The following is a 19449-nucleotide window of genomic DNA, read 5'->3' on the forward strand; positions in this document are numbered from 1 at the left end:
CTAAAGAATATATTTTCTGAATGTTTTTTCTCTCTCCAAAATATGGATTATTTATTGATTATTTATTCTCTTTTACCTCTGATAACCATTGTGTCAATTCCTTGCTCTATGATTGAGGGTGATCACTGGTCAGGTTTAAATTGAACACCACCTTACAGGACTTTTCCACAGCTTTGCAAAGTCTCAAACCGAGAGTCTCCAGACAGATTATGTACAACTTTGAGAAGTGTGTTTACACAGCAGGTACTGTGTTTATACTTTGAAGCTTGGTGGTAAATTAAAAGAGGAAGTTTCTCTCATGTGGCTTCAGGTTATTCTCCCCGATGTAGGATTTAAGGGGAAAGCAAAAGATTTACCAGTGGGAGTAGCTGGAGTCCCACAGCTGCTGCAAAAACCAACACTTCACTCTGAAATGAGGGAGCCATCGAGTGTGCTCATAAAAAGCAGACATTTAGATGCATGGAGGTTTATTCATAGTGCATATACTTCCTCTGCATTTCATAAAAATAGACTATTTGTGGTTATTTCTTTGTACAAATATATACTGCATGGAACAAAAACCAGAAAAAGTAATTTAGAAAATCAGTCGGTACATGTAAAAGAGGTTGTAAAACATGGAAAAACAAATGATTTGTCACATCTTCATGATGAAATTGCATATTGTTAAAAAGGCACCAGTGTTTTGTTAAGTGTGGAGTTGTTTTGAATCCTCTTAGCACATTGACATGATAATAAAAATACAGGCATGTTATTCGGTAAACAATGTTTCAAAGAGCTGCTGCAACAAAGAACTTTAAAATGTTGGAACAATGGCAAGAAATGTAACACGAAAACTTTTGGTTTGAACAGTTTTCAAATCTATTAAATACATTCAATTAAAGGAACTTTAAATAAACAATAACATCCTTCACAGTGTCCACACTTGTATTGCTCAAAGTTTGAAGTGACTTCCTGGTCGAGGTAGTCAAGGAGGATTGAGTGTGAGGACTTAAGGGTACAGTCAGCTTGTTCTTTGTTCTGGATCAGCACCAGGCAGGTTGATTCAGCTGTTAGCACCGTGTGTTTGTAGAGAAACAGATAAAAAGGTTCACTCCAGGTTGATTTAATCTGTGAGGGATTTGGCCCCAGTGACAAAGGAATCATCCAGGTCTGAACTGGTAAGGTGTTTGTGAGGAGCTGTGGCAGAGAGGGAGGAAAATGAGAAACACAATCATATTCCCTGTCTGTCCATTCCCCAGTCACAACCTAAAATGTGGTGCATTATATTCCCCTGTTACATGCCCAGACTGGACCTACAAAAAGAGATGGTGGTGCAGGCAGCAAGCAGGAAATTGGCTTGACCAAACAGAGTAGTGGGTGTATGGGCTTGCCAGAGCTGCAATGATTCCTACAGAACAAGCCCAAACCAGCAAACGTTTCCTTTAGGCAAGGTTCCTGCAAATTTAAAAATGTCATCTCAAAACTCTCAATTTGAATGTCTTTAAAGTGGATTAAACCTAATTTGACATCAAAGAACAAATAGCTAGACTACTGTCTCTGCCTGCATTACCTTTCTATCAATGCTACATGTTATTGGATGTATTTACATTATCAACAAACGAGTGGAAAACAACTACGAGCAAATAGAAAAGAGAAAGAAGCAGCTTCACTGTGTGCATGATCATCGCTCTGGTCGCACATTGGTTGCGGCATGTAACTGACCACTATTTGCAGACCCCAGGAAGAATAGCTTCTCGCTATGCTGAAGCCAATGGGGATCCAAAGAAACAAACTCCTGGTGAGTATTTCCTGCTGCACTCACCTATCGGCTTATCTCTACTTCATACAGAAATTTCACTAGGGGAGGTGGCAGGAAAAAGCCTGAGTAAAATCAAGGTAAAAAATCCTGAGTCTGCATTCACACACGCAGCTCACCCCCATAAATGTTGGGCTTTTTCAGGAGTTTTGTGCAAGTGTGAAAACAGGTAATGTGTGATGTTATATTGCAAGACCTTATAGTGGATAGTCAAGCCCTGTCACTGATGAGTCAACATCCCTAAACAAATATTTTGTGATTCTCACTTAACGTTTCTGTCAAAGTTAACAGTTGTAGAATGGACTTTACTTTAACTCCCCTTCATTTGTTCTTTTGTTACACAGACCTAAAAATGACTCAATACAAAATCATGCTTTGAAAAAGGGTCCCTACACATTATGAAAGAAATGCTGTAATGATCCACACACACACACACACACACACACACACACACACACACACACACACACACACACACACACACACACACACACACACACACACACACACACACACACACACACACACACACACACACACACACACACACACACACACACACACACACACACACACACACACACACACACACACACACACACACACACACACACACACACACACACACACACACACACCTTACCCCTCTAACCACATCAGCCAATAGATGACAAGTATCTCACATAAGTGTGACCAGCCACCTTTGAACCTTAATCTTTACACATTTCTGATGTGAATCAAAAGTACACAAGTCAATCACAACAGTCCCTTCAGTTCAATTATATGACAAATAGTAGCTTAAAGATTAAAACCAACTGTTACTGCCAAATTGAATTATATATTAACACTGGTGTTAAATAGCCATAGATATCTTTTGGCCATAGTCATTCTTGGAGGTAGAACAGACACAGAGCCACAGAAAGTATTCTCCTCTCACACTGTGCCAAATATCAGTAAGCAGCTTAGGAAAGTGCTACAAGTGATTCTGGCTGCGAGCCACTGGCAGTGATACAGACACACTTCCAGAGCACTGATGGAAACTTTCAGCTCTGGGAGCCATGTTGAAATACTACATGAAAAAAACCACTGTGCTGTAAGGCTGCCACAATATAAATCATTATTATGTATACCACAACTATAGCTTTAGGAACTGCACTCTGGAATTAAGCAGTGCTGAAACAAAGACAGTAACATTATCCATTTCCCTGATCAATCCACATTGACAGAAACATATTAAGAAACAGACACAATATTCATTAATATAACATATATTATAATTTTAGCAGCCACTGTTTGGACTTGTGATTCTGTTGAGAAATATTTCATGAAAGTCTCTGCACTCTTTTTCAAATGTTTTAGCAATGCAGAAAAAAATGGCGACCGTCAAAAGCAGCAATAGGCTGTCAGGCTGCAGGTTTTGTAGCTTCAGTGTGGAAATACTCACACCGTGTGTCAGATGTCAGGGTGCTGCTCAGGAATGTGCTGGGGTCTTTGATGGAGGAAGAAAGAGCAGCCAGTCTCAGGCTCCTGGAGGTGGCGTCAAGCTTCTCGTCCTGAAAGACAGGAGGACACAGTAACTGACAGGGCTGAGGGCCTACAGCTCCGCTAGCATCAATGTGGAGATGTCATGCCTGCTGAGGAAAAGTTATTGTTTGAGAGCTTTTGAAATAGTGAGTGAAGCTTAAGGTTGGTGTCAGTATACATCAAAATAAAAAAGTGAGAACATTGTAGGACAAGTCATTTTTGTTTTCTAGTGAAGTATCTTAACTGTTGGGGGGGGGGGGGGGGGGGGGGGGTCGGGTCGGCCATTCAGCCATTCATTCATTGGTTCTCCATTGTCAATCTATCATTTTCATTGTCACCTTGCTTTGGCTTTGACCTTCAAAACAAAGGTCACTAAGATGAGTCGCAGCTGTACTTTGTGTTTTGTGATAACTAGCAGATCTTAGCATGCTAACATGCTATACATGTATGATGAATAGGGGTGGGACAAAATATCCATTCAGCAATATATCCGTATCCCGACTTGTGTGATCGCTGGTGTCAAATATGGAAAATTTGAATTAAAAAAAGAAAATGAGTGCTATAATTTGATTTCCTTGGCAATTTGACTGGCTGTGTCGCTCCTTCATGACTTCTCATGGTGGTGCTTCCATGATTCAGGGCAAAGTAACAAACAGCCTCTACTACACTACACTCATTAAGTGCCATCGACAGTCACCATGTTAAGCTGCCTGATAGAACTCTACTCATGATGTGTTGAAACATCAACAAAACAAATGTTGAAACATGAGATGAACGAAAATGTCCATCCCAGCATCAGGCCAACTGAGAGGAAAGTCTCATCAAAATAGCCATGTCCCTAAAATGCCTACATTTTTTTCAGGTAAAATAGCAGCACCAGCAGGTGTGTGAACACTCATATGGTGATGCATTTTTTAGAGCACACACCAACTACACAAAATCTTATTCGAAACACTTTAAATGAGAGTTGTCAGACAGATTTGGTTGCTTGGACATCCTAAGTGCTCTACTGAGTGCCACAGTATTCTGTTTGGGCAGTGAGTGATTTGAGTTCCTCTATGAACTGTATGCACTTGTGTGATAAAAGTTTCTTCTACAGACATTCATTTGTCTGTAAACATTAAAGCCAAAGTATCCCAGTGTGAACAGGTCTCTTCATATTTTCTGATTCTGTTGCAGGAGTCGCCAAGTCTCTACTGTCGTCTGAAGCCTCATTAGACACATAAAACAGATCTCCTTTATCATAAACATTACAGATGACATGAAGTCAGGACGAGCATTCACCCAAATTATATTTGTGTCTGAACAGAGCTCCAAGAAGTGGTTGGTGTCTTAAGTGTAGAGCCACAAGAACATTTAGTGTAAGAGCTGTTTGTTGTTGTTTTGGCTTTGCTGACTCTGATCAAGATGGAAGTCTTGTAAAGACATTGCATCCAGTCTTTCTCTTAAACAAACCCCGGGTGGGCAGCAGCTATTAAACTAATGCAATCACCACTTATCGCTCAACATGGGAGTCATTTGGCAAACCAACGGGGTAATCTGGCAGATTAAAACCATTTAAAAAGTGACTGTATTGCTGTTTAGGGGAGGTCGCAAACTGCAGATGGCAATCAGCTGTCAACAATGATGTGTGGATGGCTCCCTCGGCTGCTTTATAACACAGAAGGAGACTGTAGCAATTAACAGTGAGTGGTAAAATTCAGGTTTTGTTTGAGTGTCGTTGCTTGCACTTAATCCACTCTGTCCATCCATGATGCATTACCATCATGTGAAATTATTCATTTATTCATACAAGTTGCAAATTAGGAGCTCTGCACACATTGGCAGCGGTGTGGGCGAGCTAGACTCCTAAATGGCTCTCAAAGTCAGGCTACCCTGATCCAAACGACGGCTGTTTGAACAAAGCAGCGCAATTAGTGACTGAAATAGAAAAAGTGTGGGTTGCTGTTTGGGCGTACAGGCCTCTGCACGGCACTATAAAGCCCTTTTTTTCTCGAGCACTGCATCTGCCTGTCTTTGTGTGTCGTACTCTGTAGTCCTGGATTCTTCGTTTGGACTCGTCCAGCTGGTGCTGAAGGTCCCACACGATCTCTCTGTATTTGGTGTGGCGCTCCTCAACGATCTCCCTCTGCCGCTGTGACTCCTGAAGACACAAAATGAATGCTGTGTTATCATTGCTAATAAAAAAGAACATTTAACGATCTTTGACTTAACCAATAAGCGTCACATTTGAGAGAGAGAACAACAAAAGTGAAATAGCATTGATTTATTGGATAGTTCTGATAATGCATGGCTGGAACACTGACCTGTGCTATCACAAGTAGAGATGATGGATAACATTTGAGGAGAAAAATTACCATGCTAACCAATACAGGAGACAATATTGTGTATTTTTTTTACAGTGGACTGTGTAAAGCTATGACAGTTCAAAGGACTAGAAAGGCTGCTTTCTTAATCGCACTAAAAGATGATCAACATTATCATACATTGTGATCAAAGGTTAGCCCTGACCACTGTCTGCTCAGCTGAGATGCATTAACGTCATGTGCTGCACACAGAACAGTGTTTCTCCATAACTATGTGATGAAACTTTCTAAATCAACCCAAGCATTATATTCTGCACCACATGTTCTGTGAAATACATTCTGACATCACTGCATATTGAAAATCCTGTACCAAGATGTGATATTATCCTGATAGACACACAATGGCCTGATCATATTGACCTACCAATATATACAGTATATACACAGTACGGCTGTATCGACATGCCAATGTCATCGTATTGTCTGGTGGTTTTCTGGATCAGTTGTTCCGAAGTGGTGGGTCGGGACCCAAAAGTGGGTCGTGAAGCCGTATTCAAAGGGTCACAAATGTCTGCCTGGGGAAAAGAATTGTGTCAAAAGGTCTAAGAAGTGCTCTCTTGTTTGTTTGTTTTGCTCTTTCTCTTTGTTCTGTCAGATGTTTTGTATCGTTTGAGATTCAAACTACCATTTATCAATAAATTAATTTGATTGATTGATTGACAAATATCAGACATTTAGGTCGCGATTTCTTTGTAAGGTGATGGTGGTGGATCCTGAGGCTATCCAGTTGAGAGCAACTATTCTAGATGCTTTTTGAGCTTTGCTGCACCACCAGGTGGTAATGAGGGGTTAATCCGAGGACATCTTAACCCCTGTATTTAGTCATTAATGTATTTTCTCATTTATAAGATCTTTAATAAACCCACCTCCAAATCTTTGAAGTTCTCCATCAGACATGGTTTCTCTGGAAGTGACTCCAAGTGATCCAGGGCTACTCTTGTGTTCTGGAAACCACAAAGATACACAAGGTTAGTTTTGTTTTCTTCTTCACAGAGATTATTCTCTTATTGTTATTTCTGACTTTCATTTTAGGACTTCTTCTCCAACTGGAGCTTAAACTTCCATAAAGAACAAACATGACAAACTGTCCAGAGAGTTAACTGATAAATCTTTACCATAAAGGGTGTTGTGTTAAAAAAAACAACAACAATAATCTGAAAATTGTAAAATAGGAAAATATTGTGTAAGAAAGACTAGCAGGAAGTGGTCGCTCAAAGCACAAAGACCATGGATGTGGTTTTAGATCATGACTTTCATTTTAAATGTCTTCTGTTTCTTTAAAAAACAAACATACAAATCAAGTTGAGATCCACAAATCATTAATTACAATGGACTGTGGAAGAGAAGAAAGCATGACGATGAAGAAACCACATAGTACATGGAGAATGATCCCAAAATAAATACTGGGGCTGAATCTCAGTTCCCTTAATTGTCTCGCCCTTTCCCTCTTGGGTCTTTACTATGTTTTTGAACACTTCTCACTGAAGACCGAGGAAAAGATAAAAGGCAGAGGAGAGAGTTAGCAACAGTCAATGAAACGTACAGTCAGTGAAATGAGACATCTTTCTCAGTCAAGGGTCGACTTAAGAGCTGATTACTAATGACGGCTCACAGCTGGATCAGCTGGCTGTGGGATTTTAACTGCTCTGAGGCGCCTACTGATGCCTTTGTTTTCGCTGAGATAATGCAGGATGTAGAATCCAGAAAAACAAAGGTGCTAAGTTAACACTAAGAGTTCAGCCATGTATTATTAATGTCTTCCAATTTGACAGTACAGGCAGTGAAATTTAAAAGTGCATATCAAATGTAGTGTCCCTTAAAATAAAGCTTAGAAGCATTTACAGATAAAAGTTTACAGAAACAGACTACAGCAGGCTATAATGTTAGCAGCCTGTCACGCAGCCACCAGCAAGAAAGCAGAGGGCGTGAGAGCGAATGGAGAACCAGCATTTAAACTAAGTTACCACACACAAAGAAATATCCACGTTTTACGACCTGTTTCTGTGTCCACGAAAACTTACTACTACTTAGTAACGCTAAATCCGAAATGTCTTCCTATTTGTACATTTCTACATGGCACTACTTAAACGCTGCCTTCAATTCACTGAGACTGACTCCGTGTCCTAACAGCACAGGACGTCAGGGTAAACACAGCGTACTGTGTTGCTCGCGGGCAGTTAGAACACTCCAATAGGAAACAATAGAATCTTGTGGTTAGGGTTAGGGTTAATATTGATGTGTATATATTGATTCAACCCTCCAACAACCTGGGCTGAAAACCGTGATTTAAAAATGGAAGTACGTATTGAACCGTGGGCTGACTGTATAGTTTGCATTCCTATCATCTAGTTTAAAAAAAAAACAAGAACATTTATTTGGCTGCTTAATTCAGTAAAATACAAAGAGACTTACATATTAGTTTGAATGTATTTCATGTATGTCTGTTTTGTTTTTGTTGTGCATGAGGATGCTCATGTTGTGCTGTTAGTTTAAGTCATTAAACAGAAAACTATGAATGAACCAACAAAGTTAATACAGCTGACTGTTAGCCAGCGAGCATGAATGTTAACGATGCAGCATTTACACTGTCTTTAAAAGCGACTTTTCTAATAGAAACAGGGTCGACATGGTAACACAGTGCATTTTGTTACAAATACTGAATGTAAAAAAGTACTCCACAGGGAGCCTTTAAAAACACACTTGCGTCACATTAGTGTCTCCTGTCAGCTCTCAGGCTTCACCACAATGATTAGTTGATGAATTGCAGACTAATTGGAATATACTGAAGACATGGATTAACTGTGGAGAAGATTACTGTGCTGCAGGGATCATGAGAATGTTGTATGAGGATTTGGACATTTCATTGAACTGTTAGGAAGGTATGCTTATTAGAGCTGCAACCCTCAGCAGCAGGTGAAAGATACACTGTAGCCTACATCCCAGTATGTGATACTGGAATCCTTTATGATCATTGTGGCATGTTTGCTTCATAGGACAGTAACTATAGGAGAGATAGACTAAAAATATATATAGAGAAAGACTGAGTCCATCATGAGAATCATATTTTAAATCTAAAGTATCCACCTTTATCCCCTGGAAACTGAAACACTGATAAGTGGAGCATTTCTTTTAAATAGCAAAACATCTGTCTGTTCCCAATATGTCCCTATATTTGAACAACAACATATTTGTAACAAACATTTTAAACTATTAATGAAAGATGTAGTATGAATGACAACTGCTATGCTAAAGCCCAGATGTGACCAAACATGATGTCATAGTGCCCGATGATTTGAAAATGAAATGACGATGTCAGTCTTATCTGTGATTCAGTAGCTACTTTGGTTGCTCTCCAATCGATTCATCCCTCCACTGTGTGTTTCAACAGATTTACCATGCCCATTCATACCAAGCATTTAGGCATCAAAAGAACTGGTTGTTACGAAGCGTCACACTGATTGCCACACTGAAGAGCACGCTGACACACAAGTAAGACTGTGTGTTTGATCGCCACCACCCAGGCTGAGAGGAGGGATGGGTCGATGCAGTCTGCAGCTGTGTTGTTGCACAAAGCAGAAAATATCTGACCTGAACGTGGTCCGAGGTATTTCCTCTTCTTTATCACAGCAGATAATTGAAGGTTGATGTGGACAAGCATGCCGCATAATTGTGATGGATGCACAGCGCGCATTAGAAGGCTTCATTTATTCAATGCTTTTCAAGAGAGTGAAAAAGGGGCTCGGGTCAATATAACCTTTCAGTAGTGCTCAGTAATTTCAGCCTGACATCTCAAAGCTGAATGTTAACTGTTTGGATGGTGAGGTCAATAATGTATTGTCAGTACAGCTTGGCTATTAACCCCATCAGCAAGACGTATGATGATTTAACAGAGCTGTGAGCCTTAACTAAAGTAATCATTTCTAACCCTGTGTTGGCCTCTATGGGTTGCTAAACAAACATAGCCTGAGGTGAACCTGCCTACACGCCTGCATCAAATCATGCTGAGAGTCAACATGGTTTCTAATCATTTAACCACTGCAGGGCACTTTAAAACTCTTGCCTTTTTAAACCTGAATATAAATACATGACTTATTTACCTCGAGTAATTACTCTTATCAAAGAAATAAAACCTTACCGACTCCAGATCCAAAACACGATCCTGCAAAGACACAAACAGCAATATTACTTTATATGCATAGAATGTATATTACAGGTCACAAGTTTAAATAAGTCTCAGAGCTCCCCAAGACATGTCTGTGAAGTTTTTTTTATTTTTATAAATCCACTCTGATCCTGTATTTCAGCATGCCAATAAACCCCTCAGTTTCAGCCCTGTTCAGAACAGACTGTTTCTGTGCCTGTAGCTTTAAATGTAAATGAGCTGCGTACAACAACACCCCACAGGACGGGAATGCTCGGCCTTTCTTGCACCATGAAACATTTTTTTTACAGTGAGAAGGCAGACTCAGAGGGCAGAAGAAACACCTAGTTGTGGGAGTGTCACCCACCAGGGGGAAGGGGTTACTGCCCTTTGTGATGACACAAAGGGAAAATCTCCAAATGGCCTGTTTGAGCACACATTCTCTGACAAGTGGAGCAGGTAAAAGACTGAGAGGATGGACTTTTCAAAATTAGGACACATACTAGGGACACATTATTGTTAGACAAACCTGGTAAAGTGTGTTGTGCATAATATGTGAACTTAAAGATATCAATAACAAAAAAAGGTTGACTGAAAATGATGCAGCAGGTGAGTTCAGGTAACTGCTTTTAGATTAGATGACAAAAACCCGGTGTGTGTGGGAGAGCAGTGACAGAGCTTTTCAAATATGTAACAAGGGAGGGGAATGCAGAGGCTAGGGAGAGTCTATAGCACACAACAGGCTTCTTATCACACACACCGACACTTACACTCCCACACACACACATACACAAAGACAAACTGCTTTCACGTCTCATCCAGCTCCTGACTGATGTTCCCTCTCTAACGATGCATAAGTGATGCTATGCCTCTTATCTGCCACTCAAACAAACACCTGCTCTCCTCACCAAAACAGATGCCTCCCCCTCGCCGACTGTAATGTATTGCTGCTGATTTGTAAGAGTACTTTCTATTTCTTCAGCCCATCCTCCCAACCGTTTTTATTCTTCACTTGTATACATCCCTCACTCTGTCTTTCTCTCTCTCCTCATCGTTCATAATTAAAAGCTCGACTGGGTCTGAGAGGGCTGATTAATTGCACAGGAGCTCTGGCAGGTGCCGCCATGCAGCCACAGATGGGACCCTGGTATCCAACACAAACACACGCACGTTCAGAGGTACAAGCACACGTTGGGAAAGAACAAATGATTAGCCGACGTTTTAGTGTGTGAGCCAGAGTGTGCGTTTCGCTTTTTAATGGCGAGTAAAGGGCCAGAGAGGCGCTGGGGGCCAGTCCAATCCAGACAAGGTGAGTTGGTGGCCTGCCAAGTGTAGATGCTGCAGTTCCAGAAAGACAGAAACAAGGCCTCCGGTGGCTTTTAAACTCCAAGGCCTTGTGTCTGCAGTAATTAGCTACTTGTCCAAGCAAGGCTGCAAGGAGTGTGTCAGGCCGGTGACCGTGTACTGCTGTTTGTTACAGTGCATCACAGAACTTCGATGACTCAAGGCCAGCTCCAACAAAAACAAACAACAGATATGCAAACAAGTAGAAATAACTTAAAGGCTGTGTGTGTGAAATAAAAATAGAACCAGCTGTCACTTTTTGGCAACCTCGTTAAAATAAGGGCGTCTGGATTTTTTTTAAATCAACTATTTATGCTGCAGATTTACAGACCCAAGTGATGAGACAAAGATGAGTAAAGACTTGAAATGCTTACCTGAAGGCTTCTCATGTCTTCCTCCTTCCTGCGACTCCTCACTAACAGCTCTGAAAGAAAAGCATTTAATCAGAGTTCCATATTCAAACCTGAGCCCAAATGATAGACCAGTTATGAGACAGATTCATTGATTGACAATTTTCAATAGCGTGCAATGTATGATGGTGACGGCTACACTTCTGGTAAGGACCGCGTGTGGGTCAGCATTTTATACTGGTATATTAGTCTCACTGGTATAAAGAAAAAGATATACCTCATTAATCCCGAGAGGGGAAATTCAAACACAGGCTGAAATACACACACATGCACAAACAGGACATGGACATGCACTAATAGATGTCAGAATGACGGGGATGCCCACATTGAGCGCTCCTGAGCTAATGGGGGGGGGGGTGTTCGGAGCCTTGCTCAAGGGCATAGCGGCAGTGCTAAGCAAGTAAAGTGGCACCTCTCCAGCTACCGGACAACTTTCCGTATTTGGTCCTCATTGAGTAACCCTCCAGTTCCCAACCCAAGTCCCTACACACTGAGCTACTGCTGCCCCCAATATAAAGGATGCAGCCAACATTTCATATGAAAAAGTTCCCCTTATACAGTGGTTTTTACGGTGCATGAATATCTTTTTTTAACCAAAGATAGATCGATACCAAAACCCACATAAGAGAGTTTGAAGGTGAAGCTACAGCAGCAACAAATGTTTTCTTATCAGCAGAGTTATAGTGACAGAGCGTGTTTACAAAGCCTGCACTGTACATCTGTATTATTATGAGATAATGACGTGCTAGTGAAGTAGATGGTGCCCAGTAGCTAAATCAACTACAAAGTAACACCAGCACACCGGAGAAGTCAAAGTGTATTAATCATGTGAGGAATATTTGTCACATGTTGGACCCGTTCAAACAGTTTGCTGCTTGTTGGTTATTTGTATAGAAACAGTTGAAGAAAAGACAAACTCTGATTGTGTTTATTGTTCATAGGAACACCAAATTGTTTCAATCGCTGATTGTTTGTGTAATGAGGTTTTTTCATTTAGAGGAACGAATTGATTGAGCGTTAGAGTTTTGTTGGCTTAATGCCACAGTACCTACCTACATTATTATATCCTCTTTGGCTTTAAACTGAGCAAAGAAAACTGTGATCAAACTTTGAATAGAACGGTGATGAGTACATTAAAATGAAAACGTTTCTTTAAACGTTTCATTTTAATGTATCATAATGAAAAATGGTCACTTTTTCATTTAAACAAACATCTGACCACAGTGACTAATACACTTGATTTAAATTCTTTAAAAAACATAATTTCAGGTTGTTTTCTTTTAGGCTAGCAGAACAGTTCACTGGAAGTCCACTGCTGTTCTCTTCACTGATTCACGTCCAGTAGCAGACATACTGATACCTACGCAGTTTAGAGAGAGGCAACAGAGAGTACCGGTACTAAGTAACTACACATCAAATGAAATCTCTCACAAAACAGGGACTGCTGGGGGCGTCAGTAGCCTAGTGGTAAGTTTGCGCCCCATGTATGGAAGCCTCCAGACGGGTGTTTCAGGTTCAAATCCAACTTGTGGCTCCTTTCCCGCATGTCATTCCACTCTCTCTATATCTCCCAGATTTTTGACTCTATCCACTGTCCTATCTCTCCAATAAAGGCACAAAAAGCACCCATAATAAATATTTAAACAATGATGAATAAATAAAAAATACAGGGACTGTAGGAAAAAAGAAAAACAACAACTCAAAAGCAGATTCTGTTTGGTTCGGTAGGCAACTTTACATTATTCATATTATTAATATTTGCAATGAATTGTTAAAGTTATTACATTCATATCTGTAAATACATTGTAACATTACACATGATAAGTGTCTAACAGAGGCTCTGTCTGGGCGCTCTGGCTCCAAAATGATCAGGTCAAAATAAAACAATGTATCACTACAGTTAGATAACTTCCTTTGTGTATAGGGGTCTTACATTTCCATGTCTCCCTTCTCTCCCTCTTTTGTCTCACTGCTTCTTTACACCCTCTTATCTCTCCGTTAATGGAACACAAATTAGGCTCATTTTCTTGTATTGTTCACGAGATGAGCTCAAAACAAGTTGTTCTTCCTCCGGCGGTTACAGCGCATTAGGAGACACTTTGTTAAGAAAGGGACCTGAGACAGTAAAATAAGTCCATTTTCTAAAGAAGTCTTAAATATCACACACATTAAGACTTACTTAAATATATGTAACCATTACCAGACAGAGTATGGTCTATAAGAAAATGACTCCGATACTGAGGCACAAACTGGACAAAGAACACTCACACCGATATTAAGTCATTATGCTAGTTCATGCTCTTAACAACTCTGTGAATATATTTAAATTACTTTAAAGAGCAACTGTCAGCGACTGTGATTTACGTTCACACTGATTTTAACATGGTCAATTCAACAGAAGGATTTCTTGTCCAATGTTTTTTCATATCAGGTATTACTAGCTGCCTCATAAAGATCACACAGTCTGATTAGTCATGATTCTGTGCTATAGCATTTATTATGGAGTGGGAATGTGACTAACTGGCCTCCTTTGATGACATCAGCACAGTTGTTTAAGCGGAAAATACCACACACATCCTTACTCACAAATCCTACGCTGCCTTCCCACTTGCTTCCTCAATGTGGGTAAAATAAGGATGAAAGGTCTTTCTCTAATCAAACAGGGTTATTGTACCTCTCTTTTCAGTGCTGAGGGAGTGCAGCAGCTTCTCCTGTTGGTCCAGGCGCAGCTGGAGAGCCGCCTGCTCCGAGTCCCGGCTCTGCCTCAGGGCCTTGAACTGATCCCTGGTCTGCTGATACTGCTTCCTTTGGCGCTGTTCTCTGGTGTTGCACTCGCGCACCTCCTCACACAGCCAGCGTAGCTTTGTCTGGTTGAGTAGATTAAATCACAATCAATGCTAAATTGTATAGTTTTTGGCAGTGGTTGCGTTGCTTTGTTGGTTGTTTTAAAACTTTTGTGATGACCCCTGACTGTGCCAGTGCTCCTCTTGTTGCCTTGTATCTCTCCCCAATCAGGTTGTCTTCAGGTCGTAAGGGGGCGGAGCCAGTTCATTTGATGTCATGCAACTGGACAGGCTGGGCCTGGGTGTTTCAGATGGCTTCTCAGTCTCTCTCTCTCTCTTGTCAACACTAACTTTAGTTCATGGTCTTTGTTTTGCCTCCACAACACCACACACATTGCGGTCACCACTGATTTACAGACTGCAGATTCTTCTATTAGTATGTTTTAACTTAGTTTTCAATAAATGATCGCTTAAATAACTTTAAAACTGTGTGGTCTCCCTGTTTGTCCAGCTCACTCAGCCTGGGTTGTGCCACTTTGAATAGAAAAGGTTTCATTCCACTTTTAGGGAAGTATGCAGGGCGATCAACTTTGTGGGTTTTAAAGACGAAAGCCTCAGATCCTATCGTGATACTTTTGAGTTCAGACTAGTTTCTTTGACATTTCTAACCATACATACAGCAATGTACTCCAATCTGGTTTCTCTCATATCTGGATGCTTAAAGGTGCGGAGGGATCAAACGGGATTTTGAATACGTACTAAAAACTATCTGGTACAAGAAAATCATGATGGAATTTCCTTTTAAAAGAGAAATCATTCCATAAAACAATTTACATCTGAATTCCTCTGCTGGGCTTTCTCCTCTAGTACGGCTGAAACTGCAAGTTAAAATCCTCTTTAAATCCTTTGGAACATAAAATATTCTCACCATTACTTTTTTTAAAATGAGTATTTGGGGACTCTGACCTTGTCCGTGGTATGAAGCTTAAGTTTAGAGAAAGACAAATACAGCAACACAACTTAAGAACACTGTTATTTAAACCAGTAATGTAAATATGCTTACAGTGTTGTATTCAAAGGCTTGTAAAAGTCATTAAAATGATTGACTAAATGGGAGTTGAACGTGCTCCTTAAGTCTGTAAATCATTTCAAATTTACCAACAAACTGCTTACACGGGAGCTAATTATTGCTCTTGTTCTCTCGTGTTTTATTCCTGGGAATGCTTTGTGCTCTGAATGCAGTTATGACAGCAGATATATATTAGGCTGATAAACACCAGGAACTGTGCAAACACAGTTTAACACAGTATCATGGATCATCGCCACAGCCATAATCACATGTTTCTTTTGCACAAAACATCATTACTATACTAAATGGGTGCTGATGTGTCTTTGATAGAAGAAAGAACCATTATTGTTGAAGAGGAAATAAGACACGAGAACGCATTAAGAGAAAACAGCTTCACCAAGTCCCATCAATTAAAGAGCCTCACTGGAGCATCACAACCTCCATCATACTGGCTTACATGAATGACAACATGTGAAATGATGTAGTCAGATCTAAAATAGCCCTTTCCCTTATGACCATTGTGAAAAGACACTTTTCTGCAAATCCCTGAACCTCATGATGAACACTGCTGGCTCTCACACATCAGTGCTTAGATGTACAAAGGGAGTTATTCAGTAGTTAGTGCTCCTTTCTGAGAGGTCATCTGCAGCCACTGTGTTTAAACAAGCAACAATACAACATGGCGTCCATCGCACAATCGTTTTAAGTTTGCATTAAAAACTCATTGATTCATATTTAAAGGCAGGGTTGGTCATTTTTCAAAAAAAACTAGCATGATTTTGAAAGTGCTCTGTCTACACCCAGCCCCTTCCCTCTGCACCACATTGTGTAGAAACGACATCGTCTCATATATCATTCAGCGGTAAGTAAACACTAAACTTGATCATAATACATGTTTTTAAAAAAGTGGCTATTTCACTTGTCAAACAACAAACTCACAGAATAAACTCTGTCATCTGTGACGCGCTTTGAGTGTGGGCTGGTTCACGCAAGAGGTAGAGAACGAGCAGGGAGACAGGGAGGCCTGATTGGTTCATCAAACTGGTTCCTCGTATCACGACATTGGTCAAAGTTTTTACATGCTTACAACTGGGTGCCCATCCGATATGGATTTTTGGGGCCGATAGCGATATTAGGAAGAGAAAAAATCCAATCTTGATATATTGGTTGATAACTTTCTTAGATCTATCTTCGATCTTTAAAGATTGATAGATATAGATAAACACATTTAGTGTGTTGATTCCTCAAATGCAGTTATCAAACACTTGTGGAAATATATATAATGAAGACAGGTCAGAGTGATAATGCTCGTTATAATCTATACAGCACACTCTGCTGGTGACAGCCTGAGAGAGAACTGCTAGTGTAATATAATGATACTCAAATGAAATGCTATTTGACTGGTGAATACATCTAGAAATATCAGCGTATATCTGTAAAAAGCCATACCCTTTATTATTACTTTAAATATGAGAAGAGTTTTAGAATCTTATTTATGGCCACTTATTGTCTGTTCTGTTTCTAATATGTGTTGCGTTTACATATTCTTTCCTTTTGTGTATTGAGGATCACCCCGAAATGATCTCACGTATAATTTAAAGTTGACAACAATGATGATGATTGTGATACCGTGTACAGTACAGGATAAAGTGTGATATGCTTATCTCGGGTTTTCTCATTTATATAGTGAATTATGTAGACAAATCCCAGCACTACAGCATGTTCTCATCATACTGTACCTTTGTCTCAGCCAGCCAGCGGTGAGGGTCTTTCACTAATCCAGGTTTCTGGGAGATGGCCTGTTAGAAACAGAACAGAGATTCATACAGATTGGAGTCTTTGTCAGCATGCGTAGTCAAAATTCAGTTCTTACTTCAATTCCTTAAACAAATCCACAATAAGAAGTGCAAATCTTAAGAGATTTTCTAGTAGAGGCTTTCAGAGTGTACAGTTCTTTGTCTTAAAATACCCCAAAAGATTTATAAGACGTGAGACAGAAGGTGTTATCGAAAGTAAAAAGAAAAAGAGAAAAAAGTGATCGAAATATGGATGGACAAACAACAGGATGAAAATGAGAAAAACAGCCTCCTGTTAAACCCTTAACTTTTGTGAAGAAGTGCCTCTGCCAACTTAAATTGACTTGCATGTTTGTTAAACTGCCTGTGACAGTACACACACTGGTGCATGCACACACACACACACTGGTGTGTGCGCACACACTTGCACGCGGAAGTTTTATGTGTGTGTCATAAAAATGAGCTCAGGGAGTATGTTCCATCCTTCCCAGACAAGCTTGTCAGCATCAGCAATACAAACTGACTGTCTGCCAACTCCTAATGACTGCTGACGCACACAGACACATACACACACCATAAACACTCTTAAGACAAAAGGACACTGGGATACACAGATAAACAGTCAGATAACTAGATGGCACTCTGCTGAAAGCACACCTTAGCAATAATTCACTGTTGACATATATGTCAGCTCCATGTATCAAACCAAAGGTTAATCAAGTATTCTATGCATCATTACCAGCTCTGTTCACATGAAGAGATAAACATGTGGTTGCCAATACCTAAAAGTCAACAAACAGTCACACAATGCAGCCAATCAGGTCTCTGTCTGTTCAGAGGCCATTATGATTGCACTTTAACTACTGCAGCATTGAGCAGCAGGTCATTATTTCCTATTCTTTCAGAGAGTTACACTGTTGAAACCAAGCAGCAACTTCTGGTATTAAAAAAATAAGAGTGTCCACTTGTGGCTGTCTGCAAAAACCCTGGAAGGTTAAAATATGTGTTTTGGCAGCAGAAATAAACCTGTAAAAAACAACTGTGGTCTGAAAAGCTCATGTCATTATTCGCAGACACTGTATTAAGGTGAATTATTTTTAATAACACATCCATTTGGTTTTATGAAGGGAAAGAGTTTTGCACAAATAGAGGTGTGACTGATATGACTGCAAGCAGGTGCATTGGAGCTGTTTGCTAGGACGCTTCAGGCTCAGCTCCTCGTCTCTGTTTGTTACAAGGTTGGCTGAAATTTAGGTTGAGACAGCATTTTCAATATGGCGACCCTCATCACTGAGATTTAAAACTCCCCTTCAGTAACCAATTGGTGACTTCATTGAGACCATACGTCCATGTTTTGTACAGTCTATGGTTGAAATGGACAAGAAATCTGGGTAAATAATGGGGAATGACTGTGAATTTGCAACAAAGGACCACTGGGCATGCAGCACCACAAACTAAAAGAGGGGTTGAATCTAAAACAGGAAAATAATAAAGGTTCTTTGTCAGGTTTGGCCAATAATGGTGGCTTTCTTTCATTGTTTACTAATTGCTCACATAAGACTAGGAGTGCATTTACAGACTTTCAAAGAGAGAAGAAAAACAGCTGTGGGTGTGCTGCTTCAGGTACCAGAACAATGTGCCTTGGAAACTTGTCATGCTCTTTATTCTTTTATCTTTCAGGTTGAACAAAGGAATACTCCGTTCATGTTACAAAGTGCTCACTGCAGTACAATGACAAAAGTTGAGCCAGGTTCAAAGTCTTTACTGAATATCAATATATTGGGGGACTGGTTCGTCTGAACACAGGGTTAGAATGATCCACTAATACAAATACTGAGTGAATCTTAACATTCTCTTGAATCTTCTTTATCAATGAAACAGTTTGAATTTAGGATTAGTTAGTTAGAAAAAAAGAGATTCTAGTTAGTTTCTTAGCATCGCCGCAGTCTGTAACGCTACAGTTGTGTCACCTGAATCTAATGCTTTCTTCTTCTTGGGGGCGGCAGTAGCTCAGTCTATAGGGACTTGGGTTGGGAACCGGAGGGTTCAAGTCCCGGTGCAGAACAAATCTGGAAATTGGTCTGGTAACTGGAGAGGTGCCCGTTCACTTCCTGAGCACTACTGAGGTGCCCCTAAACATTTTTTAAAAATAATTTCAAGACTATTTGATGTTTGTAAATCATGACCCATCCCTCCTGTTTTTTTTACAAAAGTTTTGGTC

At 40.2% G+C, this 19449-nt stretch overlaps 1 protein-coding gene across 4 annotated transcripts in view; it reads right to left on the reverse strand.

Annotated features, from left to right (window-relative positions):
- Positions 1-434: 434 nt before the first annotated feature.
- The window catches only part of LOC132985242 (centrosomal protein of 128 kDa-like), a 45280-nt gene continuing 26265 nt past the window's right edge, over positions 435-19449 (reverse strand). For all 4 annotated transcript variants that reach the window (XM_061052520.1, XM_061052522.1, XM_061052521.1 and 1 more), the window contains 8 exons: positions 17172-17231; positions 14255-14447; positions 11545-11594; positions 9821-9844; positions 6552-6629; positions 5349-5462; positions 3240-3348; positions 435-1176 (listed from right to left, as the gene is read on the reverse strand). In XM_061052520.1, coding sequence (XP_060908503.1) covers positions 1103-1176; positions 3240-3348; positions 5349-5462; positions 6552-6629; positions 9821-9844; positions 11545-11594; positions 14255-14447; positions 17172-17231 — 702 coding nt within the window. In that variant the 3' untranslated portion in view covers positions 435-1102. The remainder of the gene's footprint in view (positions 1177-3239; positions 3349-5348; positions 5463-6551; positions 6630-9820; positions 9845-11544; positions 11595-14254; positions 14448-17171; positions 17232-19449) is intronic.

The sequence above is a fragment of the Labrus mixtus genome, chromosome 12 (genome assembly GCF_963584025.1).
Source record: "Labrus mixtus chromosome 12, fLabMix1.1, whole genome shotgun sequence".
NCBI lineage: Eukaryota > Metazoa > Chordata > Actinopteri > Labriformes > Labridae > Labrus > Labrus mixtus.